The following is a 16,344-nucleotide window of genomic DNA, read 5'->3' on the forward strand; positions in this document are numbered from 1 at the left end:
GGTGCGGCCTTTACCCTCAGATGAGTACCCACCATTCTGCCTTGAAGTTCGGGTAGGATGGGTGCCCTTGTCCTATGCCCCATTGCTGGGTTATGTGCACGCTGAGTCCCCCACTCAGCCCGTGGAATGCCTCTCCTTCCAAGAGGCGCCCTCCCTCGCCAACTGCCGCGCCACGCCCTGTTTGCCCGTCCTGTTGGCAGCGCTTCTGGTGGCCGCGCTCCCTGGGGCTGCCTTTAGTGGGGGATGGGGGGTGGCAGTCGTTGCTCCTGGCCCCACCCATGCCTCGCCAGCTGCCGGCTCCGGCCAGGTCTCTGCGCTCCCCTGTGGGTTCCCCCGCTCACCCCGGCTCAGGAAACCCCCTGTACGCCACGATCTGCCACTCTGCTGCGGGACGCGCCTGCACCGGAGCTGATCGCCTCTGTGATCATCTAAAACCTGACATATGTATATCATCTAAAGCTGTGAGGTAAGGGGAAGAAAGCTTCAACAGCGTTCATAATGCCCTCTTCGAAAGAGAGCTGAATGTTCTGATTGCGGTAGGTGGTTAAGAGTGGACAAGAAGTTGCCCTCTTTCATGACCACCTGCAGTATACGCGGCAGGGCCTGTACTGTGGGGCTTGTGCACGTTCCTGCAGGTGTTGCTGAGAATAAAAATTTCTTAGCTAATAGGAGCTATGTTTAGATGTATCTGTACCATAAAATATACTGATAGAACCTTCAAAGGAGTACTGTCCTTTTCTGCAAGTCTAGTGCAATTAGGTTCAGTAAGGTTTATCATTATTATTTTGTATAAAGTACAAATAAAACCTCAGCATTTCCCAACACAAAACATAAATGGAAAAAAGTCAAGACTTCTGTCTCAAAATCTGTCAGTATAAAGACTATAAGATTAGACCCCCCACACCAGAGAACTAACAGCATACCACACTTGGATCCATTAAAGCCATTGCCATTGTTCTAGCTATATTTTACTGAACAACAAGCAAAGCTTTCTACCCGAACACAGCAAACACTTAATGTACACGAGTACTCTTATTGCCTCAATAGAACCATTCACATGGGTGAAGTCACTCAGGCAAGTAAGTGTAGGATAAAGACCAGATGTGTGTAAAGCTTCTATTATCAAAGGGCTGCTGAGCTGAAGTGCAGTGGTCGTGAGTACCTGCATGCCTGTTTTACAAATACAGATTTAATATCTACACTGAATAAAGTATTTTTCCCAAGACTGTGCTGATACACTTGATTACCTTCAGCACAAAAGAAATATTTGCTGTTTTCTACAACAGCTTACAGGGATTTCAGTATGGGCTAGTTCCTGCAAAGCTGTATTCACACCAAGAGATATGGCCTCTATTTTGAGCAGTGCCATATCCTGACAATATGCTATACATCTGAATCTTTGATAAGCTTTTCATATTGCAAGTTTAAAAGCTGTCTGCATTCAGAAACATGCAGACTGTGGATATTCTTCCACAGTCACAAGCAAACATACACCAAGTATTGAATTCACACACTGCATAAAAATCTCTTCATTCTGCCCCACACTCACTATTATTCACAAAATGCTTACAATGCATCATAACAAACATTAGACCTAATAAAGACAAAATGATGTGTCACTGAAAGACACTGGGAGAAATCAGGTCATCACAATGTCTCAGGTCCTGCAATACCTTTTTTTACAGTAACATTTCCAGGTATTTTGGGAGAGGGACCATTACTCAACGTTGAGCAGAAGCCAGAAAAACCCTCCCAAAAGCTCACTGACTAACTGAAATTTTTACTCTAGACCCACTTCAATCTTGCAATCCAATCCAATCCATAAATTTATCAAGATGTCTTAAAACAAATTAATGCTTTGTCCCTAATGCCTTAAGAAAGCCATTCCATAACTAGACAATCTTTTTTCAATAGATAAGATTTTCATCATCTCAGTAGCCCTTCTTTGCATCTCTTACTAGTAAATAACTTTCACCAACAATCAGAATCAAACCCGCTATTGTGACAGCGTACTTACTCTCTGTACTGAAACAATCTCATTCAATACATCCTAAATTCGCATTAGCCCGCTGAACTAGGTGACGCTGATCAGAATTACTTCAGCTTCCAGTATCCTAATTTTTATTTAAAAAATATTCTTGTTAGAACCCAAGTGAGTGACTTTGTATTTTGTGCTTTCAGTTTCACTCCATTTTAGTCCTTCAGTCAAAGTCTCAGAATTTTTCCCAGTTCTCTGCAGTACTTGCAATACCTCCCAACTTCATCTCATCCACAAATTACATGTGACTTAGATGGTGACCTCAACTTAAGTCACTGATGTATGAAACAGGATGTCCCCCTAGGCTGATCTCTCTCAGTTTCCATCCTGGAAATAATTTAGAATTTACTGCAATCTCTTTTTCCACCAGCTTTAATCCATCTTTCAATTGTCATGTTAATCTATTTCCACCTAAGTATTTTTAGAGCCTTATGTCAAGCATTACTTCATTTTAAGTAAATTAAATTAATCATATTCATTTTCTAAAAACTTGTGTCAGTTTAAAAACATCTAAAAACAGTGTCCCAAACCACCCAGGGTGAGGGGCAGAATGAAAGGGCTAGGAGAAAACATACTATATGCTATCATACCCATGTTTGAACTTCAAGTCTTGTTCACAATCTGAAGTAAGCTTTTGCTTAATCTTGTGGTTAAACTAACACGTCTGAAGTTGATCGCAACTTTTTTTTTTTAATACAATTGCTTTATTTGCTGTTCTTCTGCTGTAAAATACTGTGAACTTATAGATCCATTAAAAGTACTTATTTCAGTATTGTAGAATGGAGGTTATGTTGGTCCTCTGATAAAACCAACATTTTAAGATTTGCATTAGGTATTACTAGTCTATAAATTGCTGCCCATGACTTACAACTACATTGTCTCCGTATCTCAGATCTCCTCATTCCTGCCCATTGTCCCCTAAATTATCCTATCAAGTTTTTTTCTATTCCTTCCGCTCTCATTATACATCTTCTCATTACTTGTTAAAGCCTTCTCTGCCTCTCCTAAAAACTCTATTTTGGGAACTTGTTACCAAAATCAACCCTTGTCTTGTCATTACTTGTCAGGATTACAAAAATCCTGACTATACTAAGAAGTGTTAAATCTAAAGCAGCCCATTTTTAAGATGGGTTGAGGCAAGTAAAAGTTGACAACTTCACCAACTGCTTAGCTGGAGGTCTCCAAGCTCCTAGAGATCAGTTTGTTGGGCTGTGATCGAGAATATGGCTCTGAGCAGAGTTAATTTCCACATATCCTTCTTTAAATATTGTAGTCCTACTGCTGCCAAAGAGCCTCTGAAGCTCAGGAGGGAACTCCAAACGCTACATTTTTCTCCATAGCACACACCAGGTAAAACCCAGACCCTGTTAATCTTCCCAAATCACCCGAGAATGTCTAAAAATGTGGGCTATCACTCATACTTAGCATTGTATTCAACCACAACCACCTCCCCTCTACCTACAGGAACACCACAGAGTAAATACAGACAGAGAAAAAGGGGAGGCAAATCACAACAGGGAGGACAGCACAAAATCAGGAGATAGCATTTTAAGGACAAACGTGGATCTCTGTAGTTCTCTGCAGATACCATGCAGTTATTTATGCAGTTTCCCCAAGTTTTCCAAAAGGGCCACAGCAAACCAATTTTAATTATTTAATAAATATGACATATTTAATGAACGCAAAGGTTCCAAGGATGAGAAGATCTACTTCTCTCCATTTTCAGAATGCTGTCAACTTGTATTTTTTTTTTCTTCCCCTTTAGAGCTAGACTTAGTCTCTGCTATCATTTCCTCAACTAGGTTAACTTTCTCCTGTGCTACAACTCACATTTTTCCCAGTTTGCGGTAAAAAAAAGTGGGTTTCTGTGGTCATTCTTGTGCTCCTCCCCACCTCTCCTATCTTCCTGTAATCTTTTGTCTAAAGCTCAAGTTTCTTTCTCATCTCTTTCAAGGTTCTACAGAAACCAGCCAACAACTCTAACCTCATTCCAGTCACTGCCCTGCTCCCATCCCATGTGGCATTGTAAGGATTTCTTCCATTTTCTTCTGCAATCATTTCTGTGCCCCCTCCCATTCTGTGGAGAATGTGATTTCTTTTTCTCCCCTGGCATACGTCTCCACTCTCTTTCAAGTTTGTTTTCAATGCTCTTATTTATAAAGTTCCTATTCTGAGATCATTTAGGGCATTACATTCAGGACGATCTCTATGATCTGACTGTTCCAATACTCTTGTAAGCCAAAAAGAGCTCTGCTGGCAACATAATATTCTTTTCTTGCTGATAGTGAAATATCTAACGCAAATTCATGTTTTCTCCAGTTCTTGTCTCTACAGCTGTGCACTGAAAGGTGGTGATGCAATAAGAAAAGCATTGCTCCTTTCCCCAACAAACTTGGTTAAAATTCCAACATTTAAAAATAGGTACTCTGAGGTGATTGTGAAGAACAGTTGCTGTCAGTATCAGAATGCACTGGTGGTTTAGAAACTTGGCATCAAACTTTAGGTTTTCCTAATCCAGATATCCAGGCTCAGGCTCCAATTCCATAAACCACACAACAAAGGACATTTTAAAAGAAAGCAAGAACTATACTTTATAAGCAAGGGCACTTTCCAATCTCAATCAGAACATTACCACAAAGATTTTACAATACCAGAAACTATCTTTGATCTTCCATAAATCTAACTTCCTCTAAATTTGTGTTCTCATTCTTTTTGTACCAGGCTCCTATTTTACTGTTGACATGAAAAAGGAGAAAAATCAAAGATCATCCATTTGGAATACTGCACAATTAAAAGCTAACTTTTGGCACTATGCTAGTACATTTAAAGTTTAGAATTAAGAACACCATTTGTCAACAGTATCTGTTTACTTGTATCTGACATTTTCCCAGTACTTGTAAACAAGGTACTTATGTTTTTTGGAAGGCATTCTTATAGGCCACCATTGAATTTACATGCATTATATTACAAATGCACAGACACGTGTGTCCGCACACCCCACCATCCTACTTCAGACAGTAAGTTTCTCTGTTGTTAATTTCTCATAGGTAAGTATTATATAGCATCAAATACTACACTTAGAAACACATTCTGGAATATGATCATACTTAAGTCTGTGCTTCTGAAATGTCACTTACAAAGGACATCATTAAAAATTCCACCTGAAATGACTGCAACAATTTAAAAAGAACACCTCCGGTATTAGTAAATCCAATTAGTGCACATTTGAAAAAATCTCCACCATTTCATAAACAATGACCTGCTCTGCAAGACACTTCTCAAAGACTTTCATAGGAATCCTGAAGTATAACATGGAACTTGCCCTGCAGAGAGGTGAAAGTATAAAGAACTGCAAAAACATTAAGTAATACCAAAAGCCTTTTAAGTAACAAACATTGAACAGATTTACTAAAATTCTAGCTTACATAAGTAGCAAAACTGAACATGGAATATCTGACAGAAAACGCTTCTTTCGCCTTTCTTAAGCAAGACAAACTCACAATCCAAAGGAGGAAGGCCAACAAGCATGTGGGCTGCAATCATACTGAAGAAGAGAGAGCTGTCGGCTGCAGCATGCAACAAAAATGCCACTCTCCTTTATTTAATACTGTATTCGTACGTGTTGGGAATTGGTTTAAAAGGAGCTATGGGTTGATACTTTATCATTCAGAGCGGCTGTAAAATGAATCAGTCAACACTTAAAGCTCACATGATATTTAACGATGGGGCCCATAAATGCCGGTGCCTACCACAAATTCCAATTTGGAATAATTACAGGCTACCTACCTACTTTCTCCTGACATTTTCAAATGTGTACGCTTTTTGAACTGTTCTGTAACATTGGTTTGTACTTTTGCGCTATCTGCCACACGTAAAGCTGTCCCAGAAGCTATACTTAATGGAATGGAAATGTTTTGCTATAATTTACTTTAGGCATCAGTTTCGATGATAAATACTCAGTCTGTTGAATCAAATGTGGCTTAAAGATGTGGCTTCAAACATGGTCTGATGGGCTGTTACAAAACTTCTCAATTAAAAAATAAATGATCGGAGCAAAATAATTTTATGCAAAATTGAACTCGATGTGCTAATTCAGGTATTGTGGTCTGAAGGTCGGTATTAGGATATGTTTAATTTTACAGAATTCATGAGAATTTTATATGATAAATCTTCTAAACACTGATTTATTTTCAGAAAGAATGTCCTGGTAGCTTCTCTAAGAAATTCTTAAACTTTTGTATTAGCATTTTCATCTCCATTCCCCTCAGAGACACTTAATTTTTTTCTAGGCAGAAGGTGGTTACACATTTGTAAATGATCACTCAAAAAAAATTGCTTATGGCTTTTTCATTGCTTATCGCTTTTTCACTGATGATTGCCTGGTTTCCTATAGGAACTTAGAGGTTCAACATAATCATGGACAACAGACAATCTTTTACAGACTTTAAGAAATACTTAAATTTTCGTTTGCAACCTTCTTAGTTATGTACTTCCTTTTCATATCATTCAATCACCCAAAAAAATCAGTTCTAATTGAAAAGCCTCAAATTAATACAGTATTGTATCATAGCTTGCTTATTATTCCATGTGATATAAAATAATTAAAAGAACTTTGGGGCTTTTGTAAATAGAAAGAGGAAAACTGACTTTCCTCCTTCAAGTGCTGGGGACTGAAGCTGCTATTGGTAAATAGCGGCATGATCCCCAAATGAAAAGCAACTTCTGATTTTTTTTATAGCAACGCAATATATATATTTCTACATGGATCAATGTTCTGCATCCTTCTTTCAACTGAAAAGCAGCTTTTCCAATCACAGTGTAGCACCACAATAATATACATGGAATAATTTACAGTAATTCAGTTTGATACTGAAGTGAGGGATCTATCTTGCAGGAATCACTGTACAAAACACATGCTTATTGCCCAGGTCTGTACAGCATTACTGTCAAAAAAGTTTCAGATTGATTTATTCTAAATTTCCCAAAACAATTAAAATCTAATCCAAATCACTGTCCAGATTAGCATGCTATCCCATATCAGAAAGCATCACAAACAATACCAGACATTTTATCTATTAAATCTCAGTCAACTAAAATGTTTAAGTATACATTTACAAGTTTCATACTACCCTTTTCGAACCTGCTATCAAAGACTCTACACTCTTAAAAGGATATGACCAGCTAAACTTTAATGCATGCTTATGTTTGATTTTCTTTTCCTCATCTTTTTGCTTTGAATACCAGACTTATTTTAGTCACTGCAAAACAGAGCAACTATAAAGAATACGTGGATTTGATCCGGCAGTTTGGAAGGAAAGACAGGTCAGATAATATGTCATTAAAATTATTACACAAATCAGACATGCTTTATGGTGTACTCAATTATTATGTCACGTCAGTTAAAAGACTACTTACTCTTTCTTTTAAACAGCATGGATGGATTTTTAACAATCAAGAGTTCTATAATTGCAAAGGCAGACCTCATAAAGACTCAAAATTCAGTTTCCAAGATATTTTAATTAAATCCCAAGTCCAAAAAGTCTCCACAACAAAGCAGACAGGAAGAGTATTAGCTGGAAATACGAAGCTCTATGACACTAATACCAGAGATGAACCTATACTGCTTTAATGGCTGAAGAACAGGCCTTTTTTCAGCCTCTTAAAAAGATGGAACAGCTACGAAGCAAATCTCCCTAACAGTTCATGCTGTTTAGAATCTCTGCCTCCGGTTTCAGGATCATCTCTGATTAATATTAGTACTTTCTCTTAATTACCCATACATATACAAAATTTTAAGTTTTCACACAAAAGGAGCAAGAACCGATAATCAAGAATACATGTAACAGTCCGTACAGTTGTGGGGGATTAGGTTGAAACACCATCAAAACGACTCTATCTGAAGTATCAAGAAATGTTTTTTCCAGCATGTTTTAAAATGAAATACAAATGTCCTCAGGTCTCCCTCAACTTTGACTTATGTCTCAGATAATACCCAAATAATTTATGTATAGAAAAAAAGTCCTTCCCCTTGTGGATCTGTCAAGCCTTCTCACATGTTCTCATTTCAGGAGGAAAGCGCTAATCTTAGTTACCATGTTAAAGCTATTATACTTATTAAATAATTATTTGAAATAATAAAATCAGAGTAAGAATTCTAACAGAACATTCTTATGCTCAGGTTTTTTACAGATTCAGCATTTTCCCATTCTGATAATCTAAATATTGCAAGATGAATTCTAACACCTTGAGCAGTGTTCACGGTACTTTCTTCAGTATTTTGCTTACATCAAGCCACTGCGTTCATATGTTTCTAGCTCCACTGTTTGTAAAATGAAAGCAGAGATTCCTACTGTACCATTAATTGCTAATCTGACACTGAAACAGTGATTTCATTGTCATGGGTGATGGGATTGAGAACTTCTGTATAACTCCACTCCCCTAACAGGTACAGTAATAAGCTGTTAGTTCTTTAGGCAAAAGACATGAATCTGTTGGATAAAGGCTTCATTCTCTGCCCGTAATCAGTAACTTGAGGGCCTTCTGTAGATTCTGCACAGCAGTGCTCACATCTTCATATTGCAAGGCACTGCCAGCATATTTGCAATATTTTTGAGCTCTGGCAAAGTCCTCTGGAGTCAAACGGACTTCCCCTGCAAAAACATAAGTATTACAAAATTACTATAAAAGAAATCTGACTGAGGCTTCCTTTCACATGATTTCTGTGTTTTACTTATATTTGCAGTAATATTATGAGAACCAGGCTAATATTTGTGGTAATATTACAAAGACCAAGCTACGGTGTTTCTTCTGTTCATTTTTCTTTCCATTCATGTAATGCTTAACTACTTTGCTGCTGGCATTTGAAAAATAAGAGGACCTTTCTAAACACTGGTATTTGTATGACCCAGTGCCTTTCAAAAGTAAGTCAATATCTTTGAGAAAGATCTGCTCTTCATCTAAGGCAGCAAAGTAGAGCTTTTTAACAACAATAAGTTAGCTGTAATCGTATCACAACCTGCAAGAGACAAGGACAGTGTTTTCTGTGTTTACAGTACAATTACTTTGCTCTCTTCTTCAGGAATAATAGATAGTTAGAAACTGTTCCTTCTCAACTGGAATAACTTTTTGAAATGTAAAAGCATTTCTCACTGGCATGTTTTTGCACATTGCATATTTCTGTTATATCCAAGTAATGTTTATGTTTCCAATTTTATGTAAGATGACTGAAAACAAGATTGATCTCATTAAACATGCCCATTTTTGTAATGCCGGAGAACATTAGCAAAAAATATTCTCATAATATAAAACGAGTAACTATTATTTATTAATCAGAATATTTTCTTGACATAAGTTAAAACATTGGGAATTCTGTAATGCTCACACATATGCATTCAGTCTTCTAGAAGGCACAGTAGGGACTTATGCCCTAACTGGCAGAAGACTTAATATGTGAACAGTATCACTGATGTGTGTGTAAAATAAAGCACAGTTATGTTACTGTCCCTCCTTCCACCCACAAATTCACTGGGAGTTTTAAGGCTAATCCCATGCCACTCCAATAACCTATGGATAAATTATAAAACCTTTACTCGCGTTCTTTCAGAACAACTTAACTTGTAAAAGATTGATTTTTATGGACATGGATAATTAATTATATGCAATACTAAAGAATTATGTATTTATTTAATAGGTTTCCCCACACAGTATCTTATAAGCAATGAACAGATTTCACAGATTAAGAAAAAAATGCATTTTAAAATGCACCATAGATTTTACATAAAATTGGTTAAACAAAGATTTAGCTCTCTAAGTACAGCTTTCTAATTTTAAGCAAGGACACGCATATACTTAAATGCATTTTTTATGGTACAATTTCAGTTAGCTGGATCCCTTTCTTTCAAAATATAATCGTTAGCAATACTGTGAGAACGTTTACTAAAGAATCTCAGTTCTTATCAGAAAATGTGTATTATATTTGCTTTTCCTTTCCCCCATCTTATTATTTAAGAACAGCTTTTGAACAAATAAAACAGAAAACCTGGGAATATTAAAAACTAGACTGGTCTGCTGGTCTTTAAAACCACCCTACCCCAATGAAAAGCAGCAGGGTTAAGTGCTCTTAAGATTAATTTTATCAGTTTTTAAAATATACTCTAGAAGTCTACTTATTTTCCCTTCAATAAATAAATATAACCACAAAATAACTGTTGAATATTGAGGCACATGACAACTTGGTGGGCTCATTATCATTGCAATGTGTATTAGTCTACTGCTGAATAAATCTCTTAAAATACATACACGTGAGTAAATACGCGTGAGGGAGTGCATAAACACAGGCACACACTTAGGCTATTTTGTAACCTAAATAAAGTCACAGACTAAAAGCAGCTGGGGTCAATCTGCGACCACATTACTGAACATCTTTAAGAAATTAAAAAGACCAAGTTCCCCTCAAAGTGGCTTTATGCTATGATGCCAAAAGAAACTACAAAATCATTCTTTAAAAACTGGCCAAGGCATCAGCCCAGTATTCAACTAATTTATTGGAAGGAGGCCTAAATTCACCAGTCTAATCTTATTTTTACAGTATGAGCTCTATTAATGTTTTGCTGGCATAAAACCTTACTTATTATGAAATCTACTTCAGATGCTATTATGACATAACTTGAGGGAAAAAAGTTAACAATTTCAAATTTATAAACCAAAGTTTACACAGTAAGGGTGTTGATCTTTTGATGTGCTCAGTGGCCTCAGCTCCTACTGAAGTCAGCACCTCACAATGGACAAACAGAATAGAAATAAAACAGCTGTGTTCTTAAGTCCTCAAAATAATGTGAAACTTAACTATAATGTCTGTACTTACATCAAAGGTATAACCACAAAAGTTAGTAACTGACTTCAATTTACATATTCTAAGAGTTAAGCAGCTTTGGAGAAAAGGAAAGCAGCTTTGCAGAAAAGGAGCTGGGGGTCCTGGCGGACAGCAATTTGTCCATGAGCCAACAGTCTGCCCTTGTGGCAAAGAGGGCTAATGGCATCCTGGGCTGCATTAGGAGGAGTGCTGCCAGCAGGTGGAGGGAGGTGATCCTTCCCCTTTATTCAGGGCTAGTGAGGCCACACCTGGAGTACTGTGTCCAATTCTGGGTTCCTCAGTACAAGAGAGAGACTGATATCCTGGAGAGAGTCCAGCAAAGGGCCACAAAGATGATTAAGGGACTGGAGCACCTCTCGTATGAGCAGAGGCTGAGAGAGCCGGGACTGTTCAGCCTGGAGAAAAGAAGGCTCAGGGGGATCTTATCAATGTATATAAATACCCGAAGGGAGGGTGGCACAGAGGACAGAGCCAGGCTCTTCTCAGTGGTGCCCAGTGACAGGACCAGACGTGATGGGCGCAAACTGAAACACAGGAGGGCCCTGTCTGAACATCAGGAAACACTCTTTACTGTGAGGGTGACCGAGCACTGGCACAGGTTGCCCGGGGAGGTTGTGGAGTCTCCATCCTTGGAGAGATTCAAAAGCTGTCTTTTGAACTAACAGTGCCATTTTTTCTCAACCTTCTTCCTTCATTGCTGCAAATTAAACCATGGGGAGAGTGCAGGGACAGGGGAAGACACAAAGGACACGGTCCTGAGCAACCCATTTTACAGGACCCTTGCTTGAGCAGAGGGGTTGGACCAGATGAACGCCAGAGGTCTCCTCCAACCTCAACCATCCTGTGATTCTGAGCTCTAAAAAAGCCCAACAACATTGAGGTGGGAAAAGTGTACTGCATTTATCCTGAAACAAACCTGCTTCTGTGTTAATCTGAAATTATTAGCACAGTAGTTATATTTATAACTGAAATGTGACAGACATATGGAAGCCGTAACTAATGTCAACAAGCATGATTCTTTTAGTTTAAGAGGAACACAAAACCAAAAGGCAATTTGACTAGAGATGCTGAAAATCATGTTGGGAAAAAAAAGCAGTTTTACAATGAAAATAATGGGTATTTTACATGATGTATCTGCTTCTCCCTGGTATCCTTTTCTATCCACCAGATATTTTTTCTTTTTATGAAGTTGCCCAAATACAAGTCAGCTGATTTAAGAACATTTTAATAATGCAACTTGGTGTATAAAAACAGTGATGGCAAAGGTAAGTGAAATGATTTTTGAAACAACATGCTCTTTTTCCCCGTTAAAGAACTTAAGATATTCGAAATATAAATCCTCAAAGATTTCTTCTTAAGATCATGAAAACATGTAAAATGTCAAATTATTATTTCTACTTTGTGTGTAGAAAAATCAAACAATATTATACACACAACTAGAATGGACAAATGGTTTCTCTATACTATGCCACCTGTGGAAGGGAGCATGTGGTAATGTAAGAAGATTTTATAAAAACTGTGTAGCACAACCATGAATGCATTTAGTGTTAGCAAATCTAGGGGCAATAAATTTTTTAAGCAAACTACAGCAGAGAAGTGCACGCACACGTTATACAAAGTTGCTGTGTAGCTCTACCTCCTGTTGTCAGAGACATTAACCAATGCTTAATTGCATAAGCTTTAACACTTTCAAAAGCCAATGTTAAACTCTTGAAACCTGTTCCCACAGGACAGGACAATTATTGAAGGATTCACGCTGACTAAAATCAAAGGAATACTGTTACGTTAACTTAATTTTCTTCTGATAAAATATTCCACTCTTCACCACCAAAAGTTTCTCTCCCATCATAGCATTATTCAAATTGCTTCTCCCATGTTATGGGAAGGAAAGAAAATACATAATTTATTTTAAAAATATACATTTGATCTTACTACCAGAAAGAGTCTTGCAGGAATATGTGGAATATCCTGTTTGGCTATGCCTACACTAGTACATTCAACAGTGCCAGGGAATGCATCTCAGCCCTCAAAGTTGACTGTCTACACTGTCAAACTGCTGGAACAGACTCCAGTATGGTTTTGGCCCATGCAAACTAGCACTTTTCCCAAACAATTCCTGGGCACGACTTGTGGTTAGAGCAGGCTAGAGAACATTCAATATTGGCAGCCTTCACAAACTACCTTGTTTAGAAGGTTTAAAAGTTTAATATTATGGATGTGAGTGGTTCTGTGCCAGTTGTTCTCAGTGTCAAATATTTACAGGCATGTTTAATTTATTAGTATAGACACAGACATCATGTCTAAATTGTGGAGCGAGTGTACTTTGCACTGTGCTAGCTCTATGGATCTACTGGAGGGCAACACTGATCCCTCCTTCCCGTCCAAAGGAAACTTCAGCTTCATAGGAATGGTGCATACCGAAGTCTAACCTCAATACGCAGCCAGGATCTAGCCTGAAAATAAATAAATAAATAAATAAATAAATTTTGCAATTCAGGAACGGGGGAGGGCTCCTGGGACCAACAGTTTAGTACTCACTCACTCACGTCCGCTGAGAGATACAGGCATTTCTAAATCTACTTACAGGTCAGGGAACAAGGCTACTGTGGAACAGAGTACTGTTGGCATAAAAAGGACTCCTCAGCAGCATGAGAAGAATGATATCTGCCGTTACTCTTACGCGTATAGCTGAAGGGAGGATGCTTTGGGTAATGACCAGGCACGCATGACAGGATGGTGACAGGCAAGGACAAACACTTTCCATTGCTCTCAAGCTTCTTAATTCTATGCATGCAAACAAAACTGTTACTGTGTGTCTGCTGACTGACATATCCCTTATGCCCTCTCAAACTCCTGCATAACTGACAGCATATTTTCTAAGCTTTCAGAACTGAGGATTGGTATGAGCTGTATCACCTCTTCAGGTGCACCTTTGCAAAACTCCCTCATAAGAATGTAACGCTTTAAGCTGTTACCAGACCCAAACTTGTAGTGACACAACGGATGTGCAGAGGAGGAATGCAGGCACGCAAATACTCAGGTTAGATCAAGTTAGAGATTCATCACTGTGCTTAGCAAGGGTCATAGTCTCTTAATTACCGGATAGTAGTTATTATGAATCCTCACAAACACAGGGTATCTTAATTAACTCAATTCCTTTTTATTTATATTTATGTACTTATTAAATCAGGTTATCACAGGTAAGTGGCTAAAGGGAGTAATGCACTGATACTATCCAGATATCGAATAATGGAACTTCTAATACTTAATGAAGAATTAAAGTTTAAATCAAAATTATGACATTTTTGACAACTAGAATTAAACATTCAAACCAAGAAACAATGATGACTAAAATTTTCAGAGTAGTTACCCAAAAAACTATTAGAATGACTGTCTAGAGGATCATGATAAGCTGGTTAAATATGAAAGCTTTGCTGCCGAATACCACAAAATCTGCTTTCCAAATAGCAGTTACTAAGGTAAAGCTTCAGTAAAGCCTTCAGCTGTTTTGGTTAAGGAGCTACTGACCCCCCCCCAACAGCCCCCAAAACTCAAAAACTATCACCAAGTTTAAATGGTTCAGCTACATGTCTGAGGTATTGTTTTCAATAAACTGAGTTAACTGTCACATGTAATGTCACAGTTATGTCACAGTAATATTCCAGACAAACAATAGTATACGCCTTTTGCTCTTCAAGAGAATACTAAAGGTTAGTGTGTGTCTATTAAAGGTAAATTTTGTTATTTTTATCTTTTTAAGACATCTTCTATAAAAATAGCTTCCTAATATATTAAGATGGACACATCCTTAAACGTTCTTATGACAGCAGACTAAAACCAAGCTAAATACTGAATTCCTATTGTAGCATTCCATTGAATCAAGTGCTTTTTCAGTAAAGCTGGTATTTTAACATGGACACCCTCTTCAACAACACAATAAACTAAAATATCTAACTAAATATTTGTATGTTACAATACACAAGAATATACCTATCTAAACTCGGTAGTCATAACAGGCAACATTTGACTGTATCTAGTACTGGAACTTAAAACATCAGTTACGTATACTATCAGCTTTCCCTGGTGAGGATAAACTGTAGGGTAGAATGTGAACAGATTTCATACCAGGACTTCTAGACCTCCTCCTCACTCAACATCCATGTTATACTGCCAACAAAAATCTGATTATTACAAACAGATGTAACTTATCTTTTTATTCTCTCTATTCCACAGGCAGAAAAATTCCTAGAAAACAGTTAATAATTTGTCCAAATGCACATCAGTGTTCAAATTATAATCTAGGAGGATTCCAGCTTTGTCAGTCACTACTCTTTCACAGGCCATAGTTTCCCTAAGCTTAGCATTTATGTGTGCACTTCAAAGCATGATATATGCGAGCAGACATAAAATACACATCATACAGGTTATCAGTGATTTTAACATCAAAGACAGTTAGCATTTTAAAAGATAAAAGCCTTGATCAAATGATACATCAAAATGACATAATTAGCAGCACCATATTAAGTGAAATAATTTATAAGGTGCTACTTATAATCAACAAGCACACATAACAATTACGCTGCAACAGAAAACACCACTGGAATGTCATGATTATTTAATGAAGTGAGTAAATAACTTATGTACTGACCCTGTAGAAGAAATTTTAAGTAAAGGGAATGTGTATTAATTACCAAAAATATAATTTAGCAAGGTCATCAGGAATATAGGCTTTGCTAAGTATATCAGAACCTCACCTGAGAAGCAACAACATAAATAATAAGAAGCCTAACACAATGCAAGCTCATTGGTTCAAAAAAAGTCAGATAAGACAACGCTAATCATACACTGTAGCAAAGCTTTCAGAAACTATTAAACACTTAGCAACACAATGTTTAGATGATGTCCATCCTTTTTAAAGTTTCTGAATTAGTAGCATTCAGATAACAATGACATTATTTCTCAAACTTCTTCCTTCAGTGCAGGAGACACACACAGGACACAGCACATCCATGTAGAGACAATACAAATGCCACCACCTTACCTGCAGACTGAGCACTGTAAAGGGAAGGATCGACTAGAGGAATATTCTGAGGAGCAGGCTGAATGGTGTTACTTGTCACTCCTGCAAATCAATGCACAAAATTGGACTTGGGTTATTTTTATTTATAGACTTTAAAAGTAAGCAGACAAAATAAGAAAATAGAACAGGTAAACCTAATGACTCAATGATTTTTAAATTAAGCAGCTGATAGCTTCCCAATTCTGAAAGTTTGTAACAAATAAATTTAAAACCCTCACTTCAGACTATGAATCATAGAATCATAGAATCATTGAGGTTGGAAAGGACCTCTAAGATCATCGAGTCCAACCGTCAACCCAACACCACCATGCCCACTAAACCATGTCCCTAAGCGCCTCATCTACACGTCTTTTA

At 37.5% G+C, this 16,344-nt stretch overlaps 1 protein-coding gene across 3 annotated transcripts in view; it reads right to left on the reverse strand.

The window, feature by feature from the left end:
* Positions 1-5,408: 5,408 nt before the first annotated feature.
* VTA1 (vesicle trafficking 1) overlaps positions 5,409-16,344 on the reverse strand; it is a 37,415-nt gene continuing 26,479 nt past the window's right edge. For all 3 annotated transcript variants that reach the window (XM_009281455.2, XM_009281456.2, XM_009281457.2), the window contains exons 7-8: positions 15,952-16,032; positions 5,409-8,688 (exon numbers count right to left, since the gene is read on the reverse strand). In XM_009281455.2, the coding sequence (XP_009279730.1) occupies positions 8,543-8,688; positions 15,952-16,032 (227 nt within the window). In that variant the 3' untranslated portion in view covers positions 5,409-8,542. The remainder of the gene's footprint in view (positions 8,689-15,951; positions 16,033-16,344) is intronic.

Source organism: Aptenodytes forsteri, unplaced genomic scaffold (genome assembly GCF_000699145.1).
Source record: "Aptenodytes forsteri isolate BGI_AS27 unplaced genomic scaffold, ASM69914v1 Scaffold82, whole genome shotgun sequence".
Classification (NCBI taxonomy): domain Eukaryota; kingdom Metazoa; phylum Chordata; class Aves; order Sphenisciformes; family Spheniscidae; genus Aptenodytes; species Aptenodytes forsteri.